This window comes from Arvicola amphibius, chromosome 5 (assembly GCF_903992535.2).
Source record: "Arvicola amphibius chromosome 5, mArvAmp1.2, whole genome shotgun sequence".
NCBI lineage: Eukaryota > Metazoa > Chordata > Mammalia > Rodentia > Cricetidae > Arvicola > Arvicola amphibius.
In genome coordinates this window covers 24963869-24984921 of record NC_052051.1, presented here as the reverse complement: position 1 = coordinate 24984921, position 21053 = coordinate 24963869, and the positions used below count along the sequence as shown (strand labels likewise).

The window sequence follows — 21053 nt, the reverse complement described above, 5'->3', positions numbered from 1 at the left end:
CCCTGAAGGACAGCTGCTTGGCTGAACTTAGTCTAGACCAATTGCCCTAGAAGTCTATGTGGATGCAAGACTATAAAGCAAAAAGAGAGTTTATTATAAAAGCAGAAGGGGCTCAGGGACTCCTTGAAAACACAGCTGTACACTCAGGAAACAGAAGCCAAGAATAGTTCTGATTCTCATAGTTCAGGGCTTTTTCCTAGTAGGGTTTCCCATGCTACTGTAACCTCATTTTCCAGAGGCAATTATAGCTAAGATTTTGTTTTCTTCCAGATGTTCCCCCAGAGGCAGCCTCGACAAGTATCACGGAACTGTTTCAGCTTCTACCTCAAAAGGCGCGCGCTCTCTCTGCCAACACTAGCCCCTATCCTCTGAGGCTCATTTCTAGCTAGTTTTCAGTATGCATTTGTTCCACAGTGTAAATCCTAACTTCCTTTGAGAAGTGGGAATTTCCCTTTCTTTAATCTGGCCTTCTATTTTCAAGTAAACTGAGGTGTTTATATGCATTTGGAGTAGTAATGACCTATACAAATTAGTTCCTTTTACCATGTTGACTGGAAATCCTTAATTCCCATACATAATTAATCAATTTATTATTTTATTGTAGTGCTAGAGAGTCCAGAGCCTTACACATCCTAGGTTTCAATACAAAGCTAAATCTCCAATCTAGGAAATTAAAAAACAGACCAGTTGGAATTATTCTACATAAATGACCTTGATTCTCACTTTCCTAGTTGATATTTCTATACATTAGATTGTATCTACTTCTTGCTTCAAATTATTTTACATAGGCCAAGGTTCATGAACACCAACACATCTGTTGATAAAAGATTAAAGGCAAGTTCAAGGTCTGAGCTACATATTAAGTTTCAGGCCAACCTAGGCTATAGTGTGAGGTCTTATCTCAAAATAAAATAAAAATAAATGGTTAAAAATATATACACTTTGGGAAGATAGTCAAGGTAGGAGAGAAAGATGAACCTCCGCTGGGGAGCAAGGAAAGGAATGAATATGAATATACAGAATGGGATGTGAAGGAGGAGGAGATTAATACCACCACTGTGTGAATGTATGTCGCTGTGATCGGCTTAATAAAGAAGCTGACTGATCAAAAGCTGGAGAGGATAAAATTAGGTGTGTGAACCAGACTAAGAACACTGGGAAAAGGAAGAACGGAGTCTGGAACTGCCAGCCAAACATCGAGAGGAAACAGGAGGTTCAAGATGCCACCATGTGGCAGAATGTAGATTAATATAAATGCGCTAATTTAAAATTTATGAGTTAGCTAGTAACAAGCCTGAGTTATTGGCTAAGCATTTATAATTAATATAAAGTCTCCATGTCAGTTATTGGGAACTGATGGGTGGGACAGAAAAGTCTTCCTATAAGCACCTGGGAGGTAGAAGCAAGAAGATCATGAGTTCAAGGTCACCTCAGCTACATATTGAGTTCCAGGCCAGCCTGGACTGACTACATGAGTCGCTATGAGAGGTTTAGGCCTTTTCAACAAGAAGTTTAACACTCAACTTTCCAGGTTTCTGGTACAAGTATTTTATATATGGCTGAGAATCACAGAGTGGCTTAGGAAGCTACTATTGTTTCCTTCTTCCCTTCTTTGTCAAGAAGACAATTCTGGTCAAAGTGAGTAAGGCACAAATGCTGTTGACTGAGAAATCCTCAATCCCTGTAGCCACTCCTCTAAGGAATGGACTAGCCATTCTGGAAGAGCCTGGAGGGTCCAGGGCAGGGCCACTTCAAGGTGGTCAACAAGAACCCTACTCCGGCCAGAGTGACAGAATGTAAAAAGGAAGACTGGGAAGAACAGCAAAGTGCAGTGCTAGGCTTTGGGAACTAGAGGGCCTGCCTTGAAAAAAAAAAAAAAAAACACACACACACACAAACAAAACAACAACAAAAAAATATCAAAACCAAATTTCTGTGTTCAAATCTTCTACACTGGTTGGAATTATTGCTTCATCTCGTTCACTTACTGACTAAGGCTCATAGCCATTTTCTTGTCCTACTGATCAAATCTGGCCTCCGGCTTATAATTACAGCTACAGACCCAAGGACAAGGTTCTGAGATGCACCTTGTCATGGCATTTCCATTTTTTGCATGTGTGGAGGGCAGAGGATGGTAGTGGAAGCGAGGAACCAGCCATTTAGTAAGCACTATGTTATTTATTCCACTCAGCCCTCTTCAATCCTGGGAGATACTAGCCTACATTTTAGAAAAAGGGTTTTAGTAAGACAAATAAGGTCACCAGGGAGCTAACTTGCAAGTGGAAAGGACAAGTATATCAACAAAATAATAAAAGAAGGTTCAGGTGGCCAGACAAAGAAAGGCAACAGTAGAAGCAAGGAAAGGAAATGCCACATGGGTGGGACATGAGGATCCAAGTTTTCAGACCCAATTTCTCAGGAAGGAAGGGTCACCCCAAAGACTTCTGGTTAATTTAACTTCTTCCTCAACCAAGAAATACTTCTAGGCTGGACGCTATGGTGCACACCTTTAATCACAACTTAGGAGACACCCAGGACTATTGACAGAGAAACCCTGTCTTGAAAAAACAAAAAAGGAGAGAAATGGTCCTAGAAGTTACCCACAACCAGGGACATACCTTAAAACTATACCCCTAAGGAGAAAAGCCCCAGCAGGACCTGTCAGTACAAGACCCACTCGGACCTGCTGGGGAGATTGGTGGAGAATGAGAACAAAACTCCATCTTTCAGGATCTGCTCAAACGATCAACTCTAATTGTATTACATGACAGTTTCTTGCATCTCAACCTAGCTCCTCAATCTCTAATGATCAAAGTTGGAGCTATAAAATCCTATGCAGTGAGGATCTAAGACAAAAGAGAAATCCAGGATACCAGCATTCTCCAGCTCTTACAATCACGGTTAAGTGAGAAGCAAATGGGATCTGCTCTGTCTGTGAGGACTTTTCTCAACTGGCTGACAGTTACCTGTTCCCACAGCTCACCAGCCCAGGTCTCTAAAACTGCAAAACAGCCTCCATAGTTAGGCTATCTTCAAGGCTGACTGTCCACGGGGACTATAACACACTTAACCAACATTTGCACCCCTCCCCCGGAAACAAGCTTTTTCCACAGGCCTTTTAAAATTAAGTACCACTCAGAAGTTCTTTAAAAAAAAAAAATCAGTTATTAGAGGCAAGCAAGTCCTCAGACAATTCATTTAGTTTCTCCTTCCTTAAAACACATAGAGCATAGAGGTCCTGAAGAGGGAAGGACCTCTTCCAAACTGTACTGTGAACTGCTGATACAGCAAACACCAAGGACTAACCAGAGGAATTAGGCCAGTGCCAAACACCTGACATAAATACATTTTCACCACATTGCCAACAACAGCGGCCCCATCTAACAGATGATATGTGATATACCTAGTAACAATGTGTATGACAGAGACGTAAATGAAATAGAATCACCGTGTTCCCTTCCACAGTTCTTCTAAAACTCTGACTTTAGAGTTTTATCACCAATACCGACTTCTCCCACCTAACATCTTCACCAACCCAGTATTAAGTTCAAATAACACAAAAACTAAACCATCCTTTATTACACACGGTGTCGGTTGGAGAAGCATATTGCTCAGGCTACAGGGACATTTCATTTATTAAATGTTTTTATTAAAAAAAATTAAAGACCTTCATGGCACAACTTCTTCCCAGCACAGTTATGTCTTAGTCATACCAATTACAATACAATTACAACCAATAAACCAAAGAGGGGAATTCTGACTTTAAACTTAAAGAGCGGAAGGGTACACTTCAAAACAAAGTAAAAAATACTTTGCCAACACAGTTGTTTTATATTGGCATTCATTTCCCACCATCTAAGCAATGCAGACACAGGAAGTGCTGAGAAATAGTGTCCCAATACAAGGTGTACAGATGAGGTAATTTACAACACAGAAGTTGTTACTCTGTAAACCACCCTACACACCACCCACTCAGGTCTTTTAAAACCCTCACATTTCTGCGTGACTCCTTGCTTCTTTTCCATTTCTATTATTTTACAAGGCTCTTAGGTGGCACTCCAGAGTCCTCTGCATCCCCATCAGCTCTTGTACTAGGTGTGATGAGTGTGAGGAGGCCCAGCCGTCTGCAGCTGTCCACAGCAGCCTCAAACACATCTGTATTTCTGAGCTGTGAGCAGGGTGTGGAGTCCTGATTACAACCTTCCTCTCCACCTCAAAAGAAAGAATTCAGTCTAAGTGTCTTGTTCAAATCACGATCCAGTGCAAACATAATCACAAACCGCATCTCTAGCACACCTGGTGCTTTCAGCTCCGCACAAATCCAACATGGTAACCCTCACAGCACGCTAGGGTATACAAGAATCAAGTACAATAAATAGTCACTGCAAGTAGCCAAAAAGAAAAATCACTCTGCAGTCAGAAAGTTTTCTTTTTAGCTCTCCCTATGGTTGAGAAAGGTTAAGAAAGGCATTAGCGTCCTCTACTTTTATCATTACATTCGCTAAAGCCACCACCTTGATAAAGTTACTAAAGCCAAGATGGATTACAAAGTTAGGTAAGTTAATTAAATTCAACTCCCCAAACAATTATGTTTTGTCTATGATGCCAGGTGAGAAAGCTTATGAGTCTATAAAGGTAGGAGAATGGGGAACTAAGATTTTAGGCCTTAAAATATGTTGGAAGATTTTTTTCCTAGTCCCCATAGGCAGCTACTGTAATGAAACAACAGGAGAAAATACAGAGCTGATGATTTGCTATTGTGCTTAAAAAACTAGGCTTCCTCAGTGAAGCACCTGATAAACTTAGGTGGCTGGATTACAGTGGAAAGTCCACTTTACACACACACAAACACACAAACTGGCGACTTGTCCTATCCCCAATCCCTGCAATGCTGAGACACAGAATGAGTTTTATGGCAAAGGATCCTTAATCCCCAGAGACGCTTTGGCTTGTGGTGCTTTTTTTTTTTTTTAAGGCCTCTGCCCTGCCCAGTACCATGGGTCGAACGAGGGGTGCATAAAAATGAGGGCCCTGGGAAGCCTCCATGGTATGGGCTGTAGTCCCCTCAGGTTTGAATGTGAGACACCCACCCAGCGAGACCTTTACACAGGGAACTTAAATCTACCCTTGATAAATAAAACCAAACGTTTATTTACACCATAGAATTCCAACACTGGATCTTTCACATATGAAGGACAAAGTTTTATATATATACACACAGCGAGGGGTAGCAGGGCCATAACAAGAGAACTGATAGTTTCCCACAATTACAGGTCTACCATTTCTGGTTCACTGGAGATGGTGGCTCTGCTCCTGCCTCTCAGATACAATTATAACTCTGAGAGCAGGTCTCCTCACTAGATGGCATGTGAAGAAAGGGGAAGGTAGGAGGAGAAAAAAGTACAAAGTTTAAAATGAACCCAGTGTGGCCACATCACCCGTTAGCTCTTAAGAGTACTAGCATGAAACTTACATGGACAGTATTTCTTTTTTAAAAAGCAATAAATTATGCCCAGTAACTAACTGACTTCAAAATGGCCAAGTCAAAGAAAACTGAAAAAGATTTTGCCTTCCCTTTCCTACCAGCTATGAAGCACAGCATGTGAGGAGATGGAAAGGGAATGACCAAAGCAGGAGCCCAGCAGGGAAAGTATCACAGATTTAAACTCAACTAAAATTAAAACGATTTAGGGTTAGGTCAGCAAGACATGATTCAATCCGAAAAGAAGCTTTAGGATCTGTCTGCAAGTCGGGTAGACTTTTAACATCTTGATGTAATGAAGACAGATCCACCTCCACCAGAGCTGGACTAACCCATGGACGCAGTCCTGAAGAAAGGTGAAGAAGCGACCAGCAGCAGAACAATGTTCAGGATAGACTGGGTCCTCCCTAACTATTTCCTTCCCACCTCCCTTGATAAGCTACACTTTCTAATCTCTGGGGAAGAGCATGAGATCTGCGCCCCAAGAGTGTAGTAATGTGGGGAGAGCATTGTGGGAAGGGGAAGAAATCTCCACCCAAACACAGTAGCTGGGATTGAGGCCAGTTTATCTTTTTCTTTAGTGGTGATGAACTGAATTTGGAAAGGGAGAAAAAATGTCCATGAAATATTCCATCTGCAAGTAATTTTTCAGGGAATACCCTGAGTTATGAAAAGTCCAAGTTTAAAAAACAAAAACAAAACAAAACAAAAAAAAGAAATCAGCCTATTATAATTTTTTTATGACTCAACTACTAAATCCACAAGCAACGGTTCAGACACGGTGCTTCTGAAGTTTTCTCACCCCTCCCAACCAGGCGCAAGCTGCATCAAGGAGAGGGTGGACTTCCCCACCTCTGCTTAGGCATCAGGAGATAGATGGGGATCATTACTGCTGAGCGCCAGCGGCAGCTGGAACAGGCATCCCAAGGGAGTTGGCAGCAGCAATCACTGGTGAGCCTGCCAGAGGTCCAAGGGGTGAAGGGGTTGGCACTGAAGAAATCCCTGAAAGAACAGCCAACAGTAAGCCCGAGACACCAATTACAGCCAGCAAACTTTCCATAAAACTTTCCCCAAAAGGTAATACAATGAAGATTCTTTCTTCATGACTTCTCTTGGCTACATTTTTGCACACTTTAATCTGTACAAATCCAAGTTAAAACCAACAAGTCCTAATAAATAAATTTAGCAGGCAGCTAACCGACAATTATGCACAGATATCATTAGTAGGGTGTCTAGAGGCTCTCTGCTCTGCATCCCACCTTCTCTCAGGATGACCTCTGGCTAGACATGTGGTTAGCACACACTTGAAGTGTGGCTACAAGGACTGGAGACTCAATACTAATTTTATTCAGTTTTTATTAAATAGCTGTGTGGGCCGTTTCTACCATACTAAACAGCATAGCACTTCAGGCAGCTGTCAATCTACAATGGCCAGGGCCGGAGAGATGGCTCAGTGGTTGAGTGAAGTGACTGCTCTTCCAAATGGACCTGGGTTCAATTCCCAGAACCCACATGGCAGCTCACATCTGTCTGTAATTCCAGTTCCAGGGAATCTGACACCTTCACACCAATGCACATAAAATAAAGTTAAAAAAAAAAAAGAGGTATACTCTTAAAAAAAAAATCTACAATGGTCACTTAGTGGAGAAAGGCGAATTCTTTACAAACTATGACTGTGATTTGGTATCTATTTCCATTTGATTTCTTCTCCATTTATTACAATTATATGTCAGCTTGCCCTCAATTAGCCAGTTTTCTCTCTCTCCCTCAAATACAAGACTGCCCCTTATCTGTAGGGGATGTGTTCCAAGGCGTTAGGGTGCCTGAAACCATGGATAGTACCCAATATTATGTATATGTATACTATGCTTTTTTCTACATACATATATGTATAATAAAGATTAGTTTATAAACTAGGCACAGTCATAAAATAATTTAACAAAAAACTAACAAAAGTTATATGAATATGTTTTCTCTTGATAGATTCCAGACAAATTGTATTTTTTGGATCCTGAGTAAGTAAAACCATGAATATAGGAGATTTTTGTACATGATTCAAAATATAAAAGGTTTAAAGGAGTCTATAGTGAAAAGTCTCTTTGAGCTATATATACAAGACAGTTTCAAAAAAAGCAATCACAACAAACACATATCTCTTTGTTCTTCAGGATTTGTTGGGAATTCAAGTCTCTGCAAGAACTTTTCTGCAGGGATACTGGAGATTTGAAGGGGAGACACCACTGATATCCTACTCAAGACAGTGTCACTAAAGTACATCCAGACTATTTAGTAGCACAGATTATATATACACACCGATCAATTTTTGATCCCAGCACCCATAGAAAAAAGTTACATGTAGGGGTATAATTGTAAACCTAGGGTTGGGGATGGGGAAAAAGACAGACCCCTGGGGCTGTCTGGCCACTTAGCCTAACCAAATTGATGTGTCCTTGGGAGAAAGCCTATATTGTGTTACACAGGCATACACTCAGGTAAACACTATTAACAAGAATGTGGATGGCTCCCTAGCAACCATATTTGAGGCTGACCTCTGGCTCCCACACAATTCACGTCAATGTTCTCACATCTATCCATCTCCACCATTTTATAAGAAAGGCACAAAGAGAGAACTGAAACTAAGAACAGTAACTTTTTTCTAAGTTTTCTAAAAAGAGAATTACCAATCAACCAACCTGACATCATATTGGCGCTGCTGACAGGTGTACTGCCCCCTGGCATGCTGGATGAACTCATTCGAGCCTGGTCTTTCACAACAGTGTCTAGAAAACAGATAATAAAGTTAGATTCTGTTCTGCTTGACGTACTAAACCAGTTGGGGAGAAATAAGAGCAGCTACCTTCAATCTTTACCTTTAATTTATACTCTGTATCACTTTTAGAACATATAGTGGCAACTACCATCACCATGAATCAAATAATAAATAATAAACACCTGGCCTGTAGAACTGTGGTTAAAAACCCAAGTCTGAATATAACAGCAGGATGATAAGAAAGTATCCATTATAGAGCTAAATTAAAAATAATGGTTAAATGAATGTTTAATGGAGATAATACAATCTAATCTGGCCAAGAGAACAATTTATTATCAGTGAATTGGTCCACCAGAGCAGGAGATTGAATGGGCTAAAGCTATTTGCCTATGTAGGTTAGTGCTATAAGCAGACTTACTTTTTATACCAACCAGCCTATGTGTTTTAGTTATCATAGTTGGCTATATACCCATAAACCTTAATGGTTTATACAACAGTTAAGACTTGTAAATTTCACTGGCTTTCTCCAACAAATGATTGGCAGAGATGGAACAGGTCAAGACCTATTATATTCCACCAAGCCAAACCAGCCATAGGGAATTGGTAGGAAAATAAATGTCTATAGACAAGAATCTTTGCAACAATTCTGCTTTGTTTTGTTTTGTATAGATTCTTACTTTATAACCCCAGCCTGGCTTGGAATTTACTATGTAATCCAATCTGACTTGGAACTTGTGGTGAACCTCCTGTCTAGGTCTCTGAAATATAGAGATTATAGGCACGAACCAACACATGTCTGATAGACAGCAAAACTTCATTAAAACATCATGTCCATTTTTGGTAGCACTGTGGATTAAATTGAAGGTTTTACATGTACTGGGTAAGTGTTCTACCACTGGCTATATCCCTATCTCTCTTCCCAGTAATTCTGCATGTCAACTGCTGACAGTGCCCCTCAGCTGAAGAAAATGAGGCTCAGAATGGGTGAAGTAACTTTTTGGTAGGAGCTAGATTCCAGATCTGATCTATAACACTCAGAACCTTGTTTACAACATAAATTCTCCTCTGCCTCATATAATCTGCTAGGCAGTGAAGGGCTACACAACTGGACTCACAGAAGTAAGGATGCTCCATAGCCTCTCTTGCAGTGAGCCGTGACTGGTGGTCATATCGCAGGAGCTTATCCAGAAAATCCAAGGCCTCAGGGCTAACAAGGTGTTGATTTTCACTGTGGACAAAGCGTTCCCATCGCTTACGAGAGTGTCTGTAAGGCAAAGCTAGAAATGAGAAATGGGATGCAGGGTACAGAACAAAAGCAAAGAAGGATAAAATCCAGAGGACAGTCTTTTATCACTCCTGTTCTCAAGGGGATGACACCCACAGATAGGTGGCTGGCAACTGGAAAGGACAATGCTGCACCAAGGAGAAACCTGGGTCTTCCCCTCTGAAGAGCCACACTTCAGGCTGTTAATGTTCTTGTGCAGCAGTCAGCGTCTGAGATAGCCAACACTCTTCCTCCATCTTCATTCTTTGCCAATTCTGCCACTTGGCAGATAAATGTCTTTGCTTCAGTAAGTCTGTGTCCTCGTATGAAGTGGCCAGTATATTCCTATTCTGTCTCTTCAGCACTGCCAGGCAGCTGTCAGCAAATCAGTCTATTTCTTTGTTTAGAAAGTCCTAACATTTAAGACACAAACTGTATCAATGTTGGATCCAACTGGATTCTTCTACTCAGATCCAAACTTACTTAAATTCCTTTCCCAAGACCCCCCTGGCTATAATCGTCACACTCAAGACTTTCCTATGTCAATTAGGACAGATGGCCATTCAATCCGATGTTATCATGTGTGCTCAGACAGCATCCTGCAGCTCCAGATCAGACACCTTACACTTTTGGCAAAGAGAACAAGACAATTTCCAGGAACCAAAATGCCAAAACACAGACAAATTTTGTGTGTGTATGTGTGACTTACCTGCCCAAGATATCGTTGAAACGTGGATCTAATTCAATGTTGTACTTGTCAATATAGTCATATAAATCTTCTGTTCCCAGAACCTTGGCTATCCTCACCAACTAATATTAAAGAAAAACAAAGCTCACAACACAAGCATATTGTATGATCAAATCAGTAACTAATAATAAATGGTACTGATATGCCCTAAAATAAATGTCCCTTAATGCTTAGTTCAAATTTTGGTGTGTAGCAGGAGTATGTCCTATAAAGTACTTAAGTCAACTCAATGTGAAAATGTTAGAAAAGTCCACCTATTTTGCTTTTTTCTCCCCTTGAAAGTTTCCCCTCCCCCCAGGGTCTTTTTTCCTCGTCACAACTCAAATGATGGTGTCTCTTCTTTGGAACTTGCCACACTTCTGCATTTACATTACTATAGTCAATTGCTTCTATTGCTGGATTTGCCTATAGACAATGAGCTATCTGAAGGCATTCCTCTTTGTAGACTTTAGTGGCTCACACCTTTAATCCCAGCACTTGAGGGGTAAGGGAACAGAGGAAGGCAGATCTGCTTTCCAGGCCAGTCAAGGCTACACAGAGATACCCTGGCTCAAAAAGCAAAACAAAACGTCTACTATGCCCAAAGAGAACTAGGCATTAATACCTTCCTATTATCACCACTAATTTAATTTCCTTAAATTCCAAGGGGCAAGTGTAATTAGTTCAAAGTACCACCTACATTTCTATTGATATATATAGACACCTAAACACAATTTATATAGAGAAAATAACCAAAGCACTATTAAATATAAGCCGACACATGGAAGAAAATATTTTCTTCTCTTCTAAAGGAGTTCTATTTTTATTTGATGTATATGGGTGTTTTGTCTACATATATGTCTATGTACCACATATACACCTAGAGCCCATAGTGGCCAATCACCTGGAGGGTTAGAGCACTTGGATCTGCAATTAGCCATTGTGTAGGTGCTAGAAACTGAAATCAGGTCCTCTGCAAGGTCAAAAAGTGGATTTACCACTGACCCATCTCTCTAGCCTCATCTTTTTTTTTTTTCTTTTGAGAAAAGGTTTCTCTGTGTAACAGCCCTTCCTGTCTTAGAACTCTTTTTGTAGACCAGGTTGTCCTCAAACTCACACTGCCTCCCAAGTGCTGGGATTGAGGGCGTGTAGTATCATGCCTGGTTCCAGCCTCGTTTTTTGCAAACTATTTAACATCCCTGCCCCAACAATAACAGCAAAAAGCAACCTTTTTATGTATGTATGTGTACCACACGTGTGTTGTGCTCATGGAGGCCAGAAGAGGACACCAGATTCCCCAGAACTGTACTACAGCTGGTTGAGAGCTGACTGATGTGGGTGCTAAAAACTATACCCAGGTCATCTGCAAGAGCAGCAAACCCTCTAAGCCACTAAGTTGTCTCTCTAGTCCTGAACATGTATTTTATAGAGCATTTTACATGCACACTTTACAATGAAGCAACAAACATTAACAAGACTGGGGGAGGGGTGAGACTCTGATGTCTGAAGATTAAAATGTAGGGCTCCAGTGAACAAGCAGAGAATTATCAGGCACTGTGCATTAAGAATTGGATTTGGAGGTGAGACTGGGAGGAGGGGGTTATGAGGCAACTGTACTTTATTTTTTTAAAAAATTGTTTTATTTTTTAAGTTTTTGAGACAAATTCACCCTATGTAGCTCTGACTGTCCTGGAACTTGCTGTGTAGACCAAGCTGGCTTTTAACTCACAGAGATCTGCTGCCTCTTCCTCCTGAGTGAAGGGATTAAAGGTGTGCGCACCATGTGTGGGAGAGTGGGGGTGGGGCATAACACAGGACATGGACTCTGGGATCCACATGCCCACATGCCTTTTGACTCCCAGGTACAAGGAATACAAAACCACATCTGGATGGGTTTTTAAGTTTTTTTTCTTTTGTGGTTTTTCGAGACAGGGTTTCTCTGTGGCTTTGGAGCCTGTCCTGGAACTAGCTCTTGTAGACCAGGCTGGCCTCGAACTCACAGAGATCTGCCTGCCTCTGCCTCTGCCTCTCAAGTGCTGGGTTTAAAGGCGTGCACCACCACCACCCAGCGTGGGTTTTTAATTTTTAAACCTTATAGCCCAGCCTGGCTTGGAGCTCACCTGTAGTCCAACCCCACTGAAGTTTCTTATGAGTTTGCAGATCTGGCTAATTTTTTAATTAGGTCAATAAATTTCTTAGTGGGAATAACATGTTATCACCTGATCATAATTGTCATGTCCATGGAAAAATGGCTCCTTCCGGAAGATCATACTTGCCAGCATACAACCCAAGCTCCACATATCCAAACTATAATCATACATCTGTATTAAAGAAAACATTGTTATCACATGAATTCCCAGACACAATAGACATTATAAAAGAATTTTAAAATTCACTTTGCTCACAGTGAACCATCAATAACACATTCATGTACCACTTCTCAGTCTTTTTATGACTTCTTTTACCCAGTTATTGGCTTGTGTTTTTTTTCTTTTTTCATTTTTTTAGTACTGGGGATCAATCGAATCTTGATCAAAATCCTTTTGCCTCTATCTCCTAAAAGCATGATTAGAAGTTATTTACAACATTTCTTCTGGATCAAGATAACCTTTTATTGGTAATCTTCTGGTTTTGCTTTGGCAAATTAAGGACCATAATTTAACATTACCACAAATAAAACAAATTACAGAAGACAGCTCATGTATTTGTTACATTTTACCTTAAAAAGGACAGCTACAGATATAATAAATGGTTTACTCAAAGCACAAACTGACATTTCTGTAAATTCTGTGCTAAATAAGCACAGGAACAACACTATACTTGCCATTCTCTTCTTACCTGATAATCTACAAGTAGCTCTGGACCTTTGAAGTATCGGGAAGCAACTCGAACATTATATTCTTGGCCAGGATGGTAAAATTCAGCTAAGCCCCAGTCTATTAGCCTTAGCTGAAAGGGGTGGGAGGGAGAACAAGTCACATATAACTACAGCATCTTTCATCTATTCTCATCCCAACAATGGAGTGCTCCAGAGAAAGCATCCTCAACAAGGTGTCCACATCCTTGCCAGCACTTTGCAATGCCATTGCATTTGCATTTTAGTGATTTCACCACATATGCAGGGAACTTTCAACATGCCTGCACTCTGCCCAGACCCTCTCCCTGTCCTCAGAGAAAAGGTCTGGGGAAACATGACTTGAAAGTCCTCTTCCCCCAACGTACTCAGCTCTATTCACGCTGCTATTCCGGCACGCCATATTGTGATATTATGATTTTAATACACATACATTGTTTTTTATCCATGGTTTCTGGCTAATTTCCATAATACCTATATTTTCTAAGTTTCTAAAATGATAAGCATACTTTTGGTAAAGTTTTTGCCTTTTTCTTTGTGTGCTAGCCTTTGACCCTAGCTAGGGCTTCCTAGGCACTGAGCTACATTCCTAGCCTGAGTTCCTGGAACAGTGTAGGCCTCAGACAGTAAAACTGTAAAACTCCCCCTTATGTACTCATTTTGCCCATTCTCTTTTTTTCTGAAGGTAAGCAACAGAAACTGAGTTTCGCTTTCCTAAACTAGATCACAGAAACCTGTATAAAAATGTGTTTTGGACCGGGCAGTGGTAGTGGTGCATGCCTTTAATCCCAGCACATTTTTTTTTTCGAGACAGGGTTTCTCTGTGTGACAGTTCTGACTGTCCTGGAACTAGCTCTTGTAGACCAGGCTAGCCTCAAACTCACAGAGATCCATCTGCCTCCGCCTCCCAGGTGCTGGGATTAAAGGCGTGAGCCACCATGGCCTGGCATGTAATAATATCATTTTTAACAAACCAGTAAATCTATTTACCTAAATTCTGAAATATTCTAGTAAATTGAACCAGAGAAGGGTTGGGTAAAAAAGTAATAGTTGTTGTTGTTCAAAAATGCAGCTACAACAACCTGGGGCTTGTAGCCAGCATTTGAAAGGGAAGAAGGGGAAGTCTGAGGAATCTGATAAAATGTTTAGGCACTCAGTGTTACACTGAATCAAATTAGAAAATACTATGTGCTGGTGTCTGCCCTAGAGTTCATTAGTTTACTCAGGGAGAGAAACTCCTTTTCCTTCTTGGAATATATTTTTTTCTTAACATTGTATTTCTGGGTCCAGTTCAGTACTCTCAAAATTGTCACTTTTCCAATGGACCCTATAAAACATCCTACAAAACACTGTACTGGCTAGTTTTATTTTAACTTAACGTAAGCTCGAGTCACCTGGGAAGAAGAAGCCTCAACTGAGAAAATGCCCCAACAGACTGGCAGACAGGCAGGCAGACAAGCCTGTGTTGCACTATCTTGACTGATGATATGTGAGAACCCAGCTCATTGTGGATGGTTGTAGCAGGCTGAGAAAGCAAGCCAATAATCAACATTCCTCTATGGTCTCTGCCTCAGCTCCTGCCCTCCAGGTTCCCTCAGTGATGGACTTTGCTGTGGGACTATAAGCTGAAATAAATCTTTTCTTTTCCTCCCTGAGTAGCTTTTGGCCATGGTTTTCTTTCACAGAAATAGAAACCCTAACTAATCACAACATATTCCTTAGTTAAATCTAAAGTATCTTCTGTGATCTGCCATTGCCTACTCACTGATCCCACTATCCTTCCTTCCCTTTCTAATACCTCCCTGAAATAGGTTCTCACTATATAGAACCAAGCTGGCCTTGAACTTGAAGCAATCACCTAGCCCAGTCTCCCAAGTATTGAGACTGCTTGCATAACGGCTTTAGTTACCACACTCAACTGAAACGTAACCTCTTCGGAAAAGCATTTTTGTCTGCTTTGTTCATTCATGTACCTCCAGTCTCAAACTACCTGTTACAAGGTATGTGTCAGAAAATGTATTAACTAGTCACCTAAATTCCTTAAGTCGACAACAATCATCACTGTGTAAAAAGATGGGTTTGGTAACTTAAAAATCTGAATGTCAGGGATAAGGAGAAAGCTCAAAGTGCTTGACATAAAAGGATATGAACCACCGAGCGATGGTAGCAGACGCCTTTAATCCCAGTACTCGGAGGGAGAGGCAGTCTGGTCTACTGAGCTACTTCCAGGACAATTAGGGAAGTTACACAGAGAAATCTTGTCTCAAAATACAAAACAAAAACAAAAAAGGGATATGAACCTGAGTTTTAACCTCAGCACACAAACGAAAAACAAGTATCAGGCAAGGTAGCACACATTGGTAATCACAGCATTGCAGAAATAATAGCAGGGGGAATGACTCATGCAGCTCACTGGCTAGCCAGCTACCAAATTAGTGAGTACCAGGTGCCAATAAGAGACACCGTCTCAAAAACAAAACAAAACAAACAAACAACAACAACAAAAAACCACACAAAACAAAACAAAAAACCAGAGATGTATGACTCCAGAGGAAGAAACGCAAGGTTGACACACATACATTGAAACACACACACACACTTGTCAGAATGCTTGTGTAGATTGCTCAACACGTTGAGTTCAGCCTCCAGTGTCACATAAACTGAGCATGGAGACACGCTGTAATCTCAGCACTCAAAAGATAGAGGCAGGAGGATCAGAAATTCAAAGATACCCTCTGATATATGACAAGATACTGCACTTTCTACCAAGGTTGATGACCTCAGTTCAAGTCCTGGGACTTACATGGTAGAAGGAAAAAAAAAATGACACCGAAGTTTTCCTCTGAGCTCTATACACATACCATGGTATAACATGTCCAAACTCATATACACACCCCATTCCTCCCTTCACAAAATAATGAATTTTTAAAAAAGATTCTATCACTCCGGGTGTGGTGACGCACACTTTACATCCCAGCATTTAGGAGGCAGAAAAAGGTAGATCTCTGTGAGTTTGAAGCCAGACTAGTAAACAGAGCAAGAGCCAGGACAGCCAGGGTTACACAGAGAAACCATCTCAAAAACAAACAAAAGCAGGAAGAGAGGGAAGCAAAAAAAGGAGGACAAAGAGCTAGCTATTGAGTAAAACTTTGTCTCCAGAAGAGAAATAAATATACATAGTGACACATGCCTTTTAATCTCAGCACTCAGGAGGCAGAAGCTAACAGGTGGATTGCTGTGAGTTTGAGGATACCCTGGTCTACACAGTGAGTTCCAAGACAGCCAGGGCGACAAAGAGAGACCCTGTTTCAACACACACAAATAAAAAAGGGGGTTCAGAGGAATGGGGAGATGGTTCAGCTAATAAAGTGCCTGTCGGCTGTATAAATAAGAAAACTTGAGTTCTGACCACACGACCTATGTTATAAACTAGGTGTGAGAGCATGTGTCTGTAATCCCAAAGGTTGACAAAACAGGGGCATTCCTGAGGACAATGGTCAGAGGGATTAGCGAATTCCTCCATCTTGAGGTTCAGTGAGAAACCCTGTCTGAAATAATGAAATGGAGAGTAATCAAGGAAGACATATGACATTGACCTCTATCTTCTAAATCCAGGTGTAGTGATGCGCGCGCGCGCACACACACACACACACACACACACTAAAATCTGAAATATTACAAAGCATGCTACTATTACAGCATTTGTAAAGGTCACAGGCTTCTTGATCTCTGCTACTAAAGCAGCGTATTCTGAATAATTTATCAACTTCATAAGCATGTGTTTTATTTATTCATTTACTCATTTATTTATTTAGTTGTTCGAGGCAGGCCATTTATTTATTTAATTATTTGTTTGTTTATTCAGGGCAGGTTTTCCCTGTGTAGCCTTGGCTGTCCTGGAACTTGCTCTGTAGACCAGACTGGTCTCTAACTCAGAAATCCACCTGTTTCTGCTTCCCAAATTCTGGGATTAATAGTATGTACCACCACTGCCTGGTCCTATTTATTTTTTGAGACAAGGTCTCTATATACTAAGTATATACTAGTATATAGCCCTACATAGCCCTGAAACTTGCTATGTAGACCACCCTGGCCTTGGACTCAAAGAGATCCCCCCTGCCTCTGTGCTGGGATTAAGGGCATGTGCCATCACACTCAGCCCAAGTATGAACAAGTATTTTATCAAGTATCTAACAGGTACTAAGGACTAAGGTAATGGGGATAAGTATTGAAGATGGACTGCTAACTCTCCACCATATTTACAAAAGAAGTTCAACTATGACATTACCTTTCTGTGCTCATGATCAATCATGACATTATGGGGTTTCACATCTCTGTGCATAATCCCCATGCTGTGACAATAATCCAAGGCCTGCAAAAAAGAGATTTGTTTACATGAGTCAGTGTTTTAAGTAACTTGTTTTTTTTCTTCTGTGTCAGTTTTTTTTTCTAACCTCACAATCCAGAAATCAGGGAATCAGGAATAGTTGCTCTCAGCTATTCCTCAAAACCTGGTTCAGAGTCAAATCTCATATTCAAGTTACAAAATCACCTCATCTCATCCCATTTCTCTCTCTCTCTCTCTCTCTCTCTCTCTCTCTCTCTCTCTCTCTCTCTCTCTCTCTCTCTCTCTCTCTCTCTCCCTATCTCTCTCTGAAAGACAGGATCTTGCTATGTTGTAGCCCAGCTACTTAGACTTCTGTCAACCTCCCCCCCAGCCTTCTGAGTGCTGGGTTATAGGTATTGCTGCTCTCTAGTTATTGCAGCATCCTTTCTGTTCAGAAAGAACTAACGTCCACAGCAACTGTACAACTCCTTATCCAAAACTTAAATTATTTCTATAAACACATTCTCCTCAGAAGAAAATTCGCCTACCAACACTTTGTTTGAAGAACAGTAATTTCTTCAGTGGCTGAGAGTGGGGGTGAAATCCCCAGCTGCCTGTTTATATGAATGTTTTATCTGCACACAACTATGACTGTGTACACACACTAACCACGGCTATTTTCTTGCTGTAACAACAGAGGTGAACAACAGAACAAAGACTTTAGCCCTATAAAGAAATCTGTCAACTCCTGATCTAGGTCATCTATCAAATCTGAATACAGTTCATAAGCTTAAATTAAAGTGAATAGAGCAACACACCTTTGAGTTTGTCAATCCTGGCCTTTAGTCAAACACTGCCATTAGCTACGTAAGTTCTTGCTCTTCCTAGGACAACCTGTGATTCTAGTTTGCGAGGCTGGGCAAAATATGTCTACAGCTTTAAGTCCTGCTTTCCACATGAGCCAACAGAAGATCAAATGTCTCTGAAAGTATAATCTTTGATGCTACTTTGAGGGGGGAGAGGGAAGGGAAACAGTGTTTCACTATTTAACTCTGGCTGGCCTAGAATTCACTATGTACAACAGACTGGCCTCAAAACCAGAGATCTGCCTGCCTCTGCCTCCCCAAGTGCTGGGATCAATAGCATGTGCAAACATGCCTAGCTTTCTTTTGATACTTTTAAATCTTAAACAGCTGGCATGGTATTAAAACCTATATTCATAAGAAATTTTAGCCAACTAAGCAGTTCTCTCCTTATAAATCTGATCTTGGAACTACTGAGTGCCAAGGATTTGTGATCTCACTTTAGAAATCAAAGTCCACTGTAATCAACAGTCTACAGGAAGAAATTTACAGTCTTTAGAACAATAACTCTCTGAGGGTTGAGTTCAAGAATCTTTCTTTAATCTTGTTTATTTCTTGACAGTCTCACTCTGTAGCCCAGGCTGGCCCCGAACATGCAGCAGTCCTCATACTGGGATTACAGGAAGGCCTGCACTGCTAGGCTACCGTCATTTGTTGAATCCAAAGTAAAATAAAGTATATCGACAGCCAATGCACAAAAAAAAAAAAAGAGTTGTTTTTACACTGTCACTTCCACCCCCAGTTTTCTTTAAGGCAATCTAGGGCTGGGGAAATAGCTAATTGGTAAAATCCCTGTTTGGCATGCATCAACAGGATAAAAACTGTAACCAAAAGAGAAAAAAAGGGGGGGGCATTGTAAAGTTGGGTGTGGGTGTGGTGGGTGGTAACTGTGAGTCCTAGAATGTGGGAGGCTAGGGCAGGAGGATCACCAAGAAAGGCCACCCTTGCTTAAGAGGCCCTGTCACATAAAACCCACATGTTCTAATTACAGTTTCTTTGTACCCCATTTCATTACTGAGACTTTACCCAAGAGTCTAGTACTAAAACAGTTTACAAATACTGCTGAAGCTCCTTGAGTTTAGCACACATTACAAAGTTAACCCCCTGGTTTTTCTACTATCAAATAAACTTCTCAACGAAGCAAAGACCAATTCAAAAATACTTAGTACCTACAGTTACTTACTTTTAGAATTTCATACATGTAAAATCGAATGTCATAGTCTGTTAACGTCTGGTACAATTGCTGTTAAAGACAAATGAGATTATTTAAGCTATAAAACAATGGTAAGCTAACACTTTACTCATCATAATTAATAGTAACTTCAACTAAAAACTGGCTCATTCGCCATGGTCCCAAGATTTATTTTTCAAATGCTCTCTATTTCTCCAGTTTCAAGAGACTCTTGAAGTCTTCACCTCTACATGCAAAAGTAAAGAATAACACAAACATATACTGAAGCTATAATGCAATGCTGGACCTACCTATATATACGACTGACACAACATTCACTGATATACTTTTACCACCTAGGGTTTTCTCTTCATTTACCTTCTAACTTCCTTCAAAGGCATTTTGCTAGACAACCTTTATAGTAGTGAAATGTCCTTCTTATGCCTACACACTTGGTACTACCATCACCAGGGGGATATGAAAATGTAAAGACAGATTTGCTGAGCCAATAGAACAGAACTATTCCAGTGTAGAATTACCCTAGACTGCAAACATCTGCAATATAACTTTTCCAGTTTCTAAAAAGGCTGTAGATTATTATTATTATTTTTTTTTACAACTAATTACCTTTAAATGGTGAGTGGCATTCTCTGGAAGTTTATTATTCTGATTATAAAATATCTAAAATAGTTCTTTTTTCTCTTTTTTTCAAACAAAATAAACCATGTTTAGTGTACTAACATTCAGACACCAGATTTGTACAAAGTCAAGTCAAACTCTATTAAATGTGTACTTGAGGAAAGTGCCTACATTCTTCGGTTATACCAGAATAGAGAACTGTTTGAATAAAAGATATGTATTGTCCATGTTTGTGCTATAGCAAAATCTTACATGACCTTTCCTCATTATCTTTTATGATCCATACCCTAGGGGAGTACAAAGATACATCTCAATGATAGTTGAACTGCCAGGCACTTTAAACGCTCAAGACCTGGGTTCAATAACCAACAGAACAAGAATAAGGAAAAAGAATAAGAGCCCAAAGTTCCTAAGATCTTATGGAATATGCATGTAGTCCTTACTATTACAGAAACAATTTATTCACTCTTGAACCTAAAGTCAGCATATATTGTCACCTTCACTAGTCTGATTACCAGCAGAAACTATTAAATCAATAATAAATGTGCTAGCTATAAATGTACTTACTAGTTATTCAAAGAGCACTAAACAGATGCAAGTGTAAAATATCCATGGAAAACAGATACTACTTTGAGCACTGATCAATCAATCTAGCAGCAAAACATTCTTTTTAAAACAAGCAAAAAAGCAAGCTCTTTTTATACCAACGTTCCCAAAAGATGTTCTGTATAGTTTGAAATGGTTGCTTATACCTTGAAGTCTGTGTTGTTTACGTGTTCAAAAACCAAGGCGGGGGTTCGTGACTAAGGGAAGAAAAAGGAAAATGCATTAGTATTGGTCCAAGCAGCTTTAGTTTACAGCTTGTGGGCTTTGTGTGGGGAATGTGGGGAATGTAGCCTTTGCTACAGTAGTAAACCTCCCAAGGCTCTAGAGGACCCAACAATATTCCTATTGCC

At 40.4% G+C, this 21053-nt stretch overlaps 1 protein-coding gene across 1 annotated transcript in view; it reads right to left on the bottom strand.

Moving 5' to 3' along the window:
• Positions 1 to 3627: 3627 nt before the first annotated feature.
• The window catches only part of Csnk2a1 (casein kinase 2 alpha 1), a 41021-nt gene continuing 23595 nt past the window's right edge, over positions 3628 to 21053 (bottom strand). Inside the window, 10 exon segments of the mRNA XM_042055062.1 lie at positions 3628 to 6412; positions 6414 to 6484; positions 8176 to 8262; positions 9368 to 9516; positions 10226 to 10326; positions 12463 to 12564; positions 13082 to 13192; positions 17386 to 17469; positions 19471 to 19530; positions 20850 to 20900. Coding sequence (XP_041910996.1) covers positions 6341 to 6412; positions 6414 to 6484; positions 8176 to 8262; positions 9368 to 9516; positions 10226 to 10326; positions 12463 to 12564; positions 13082 to 13192; positions 17386 to 17469; positions 19471 to 19530; positions 20850 to 20900 — 888 coding nt within the window. The 3' untranslated portion in view covers positions 3628 to 6340.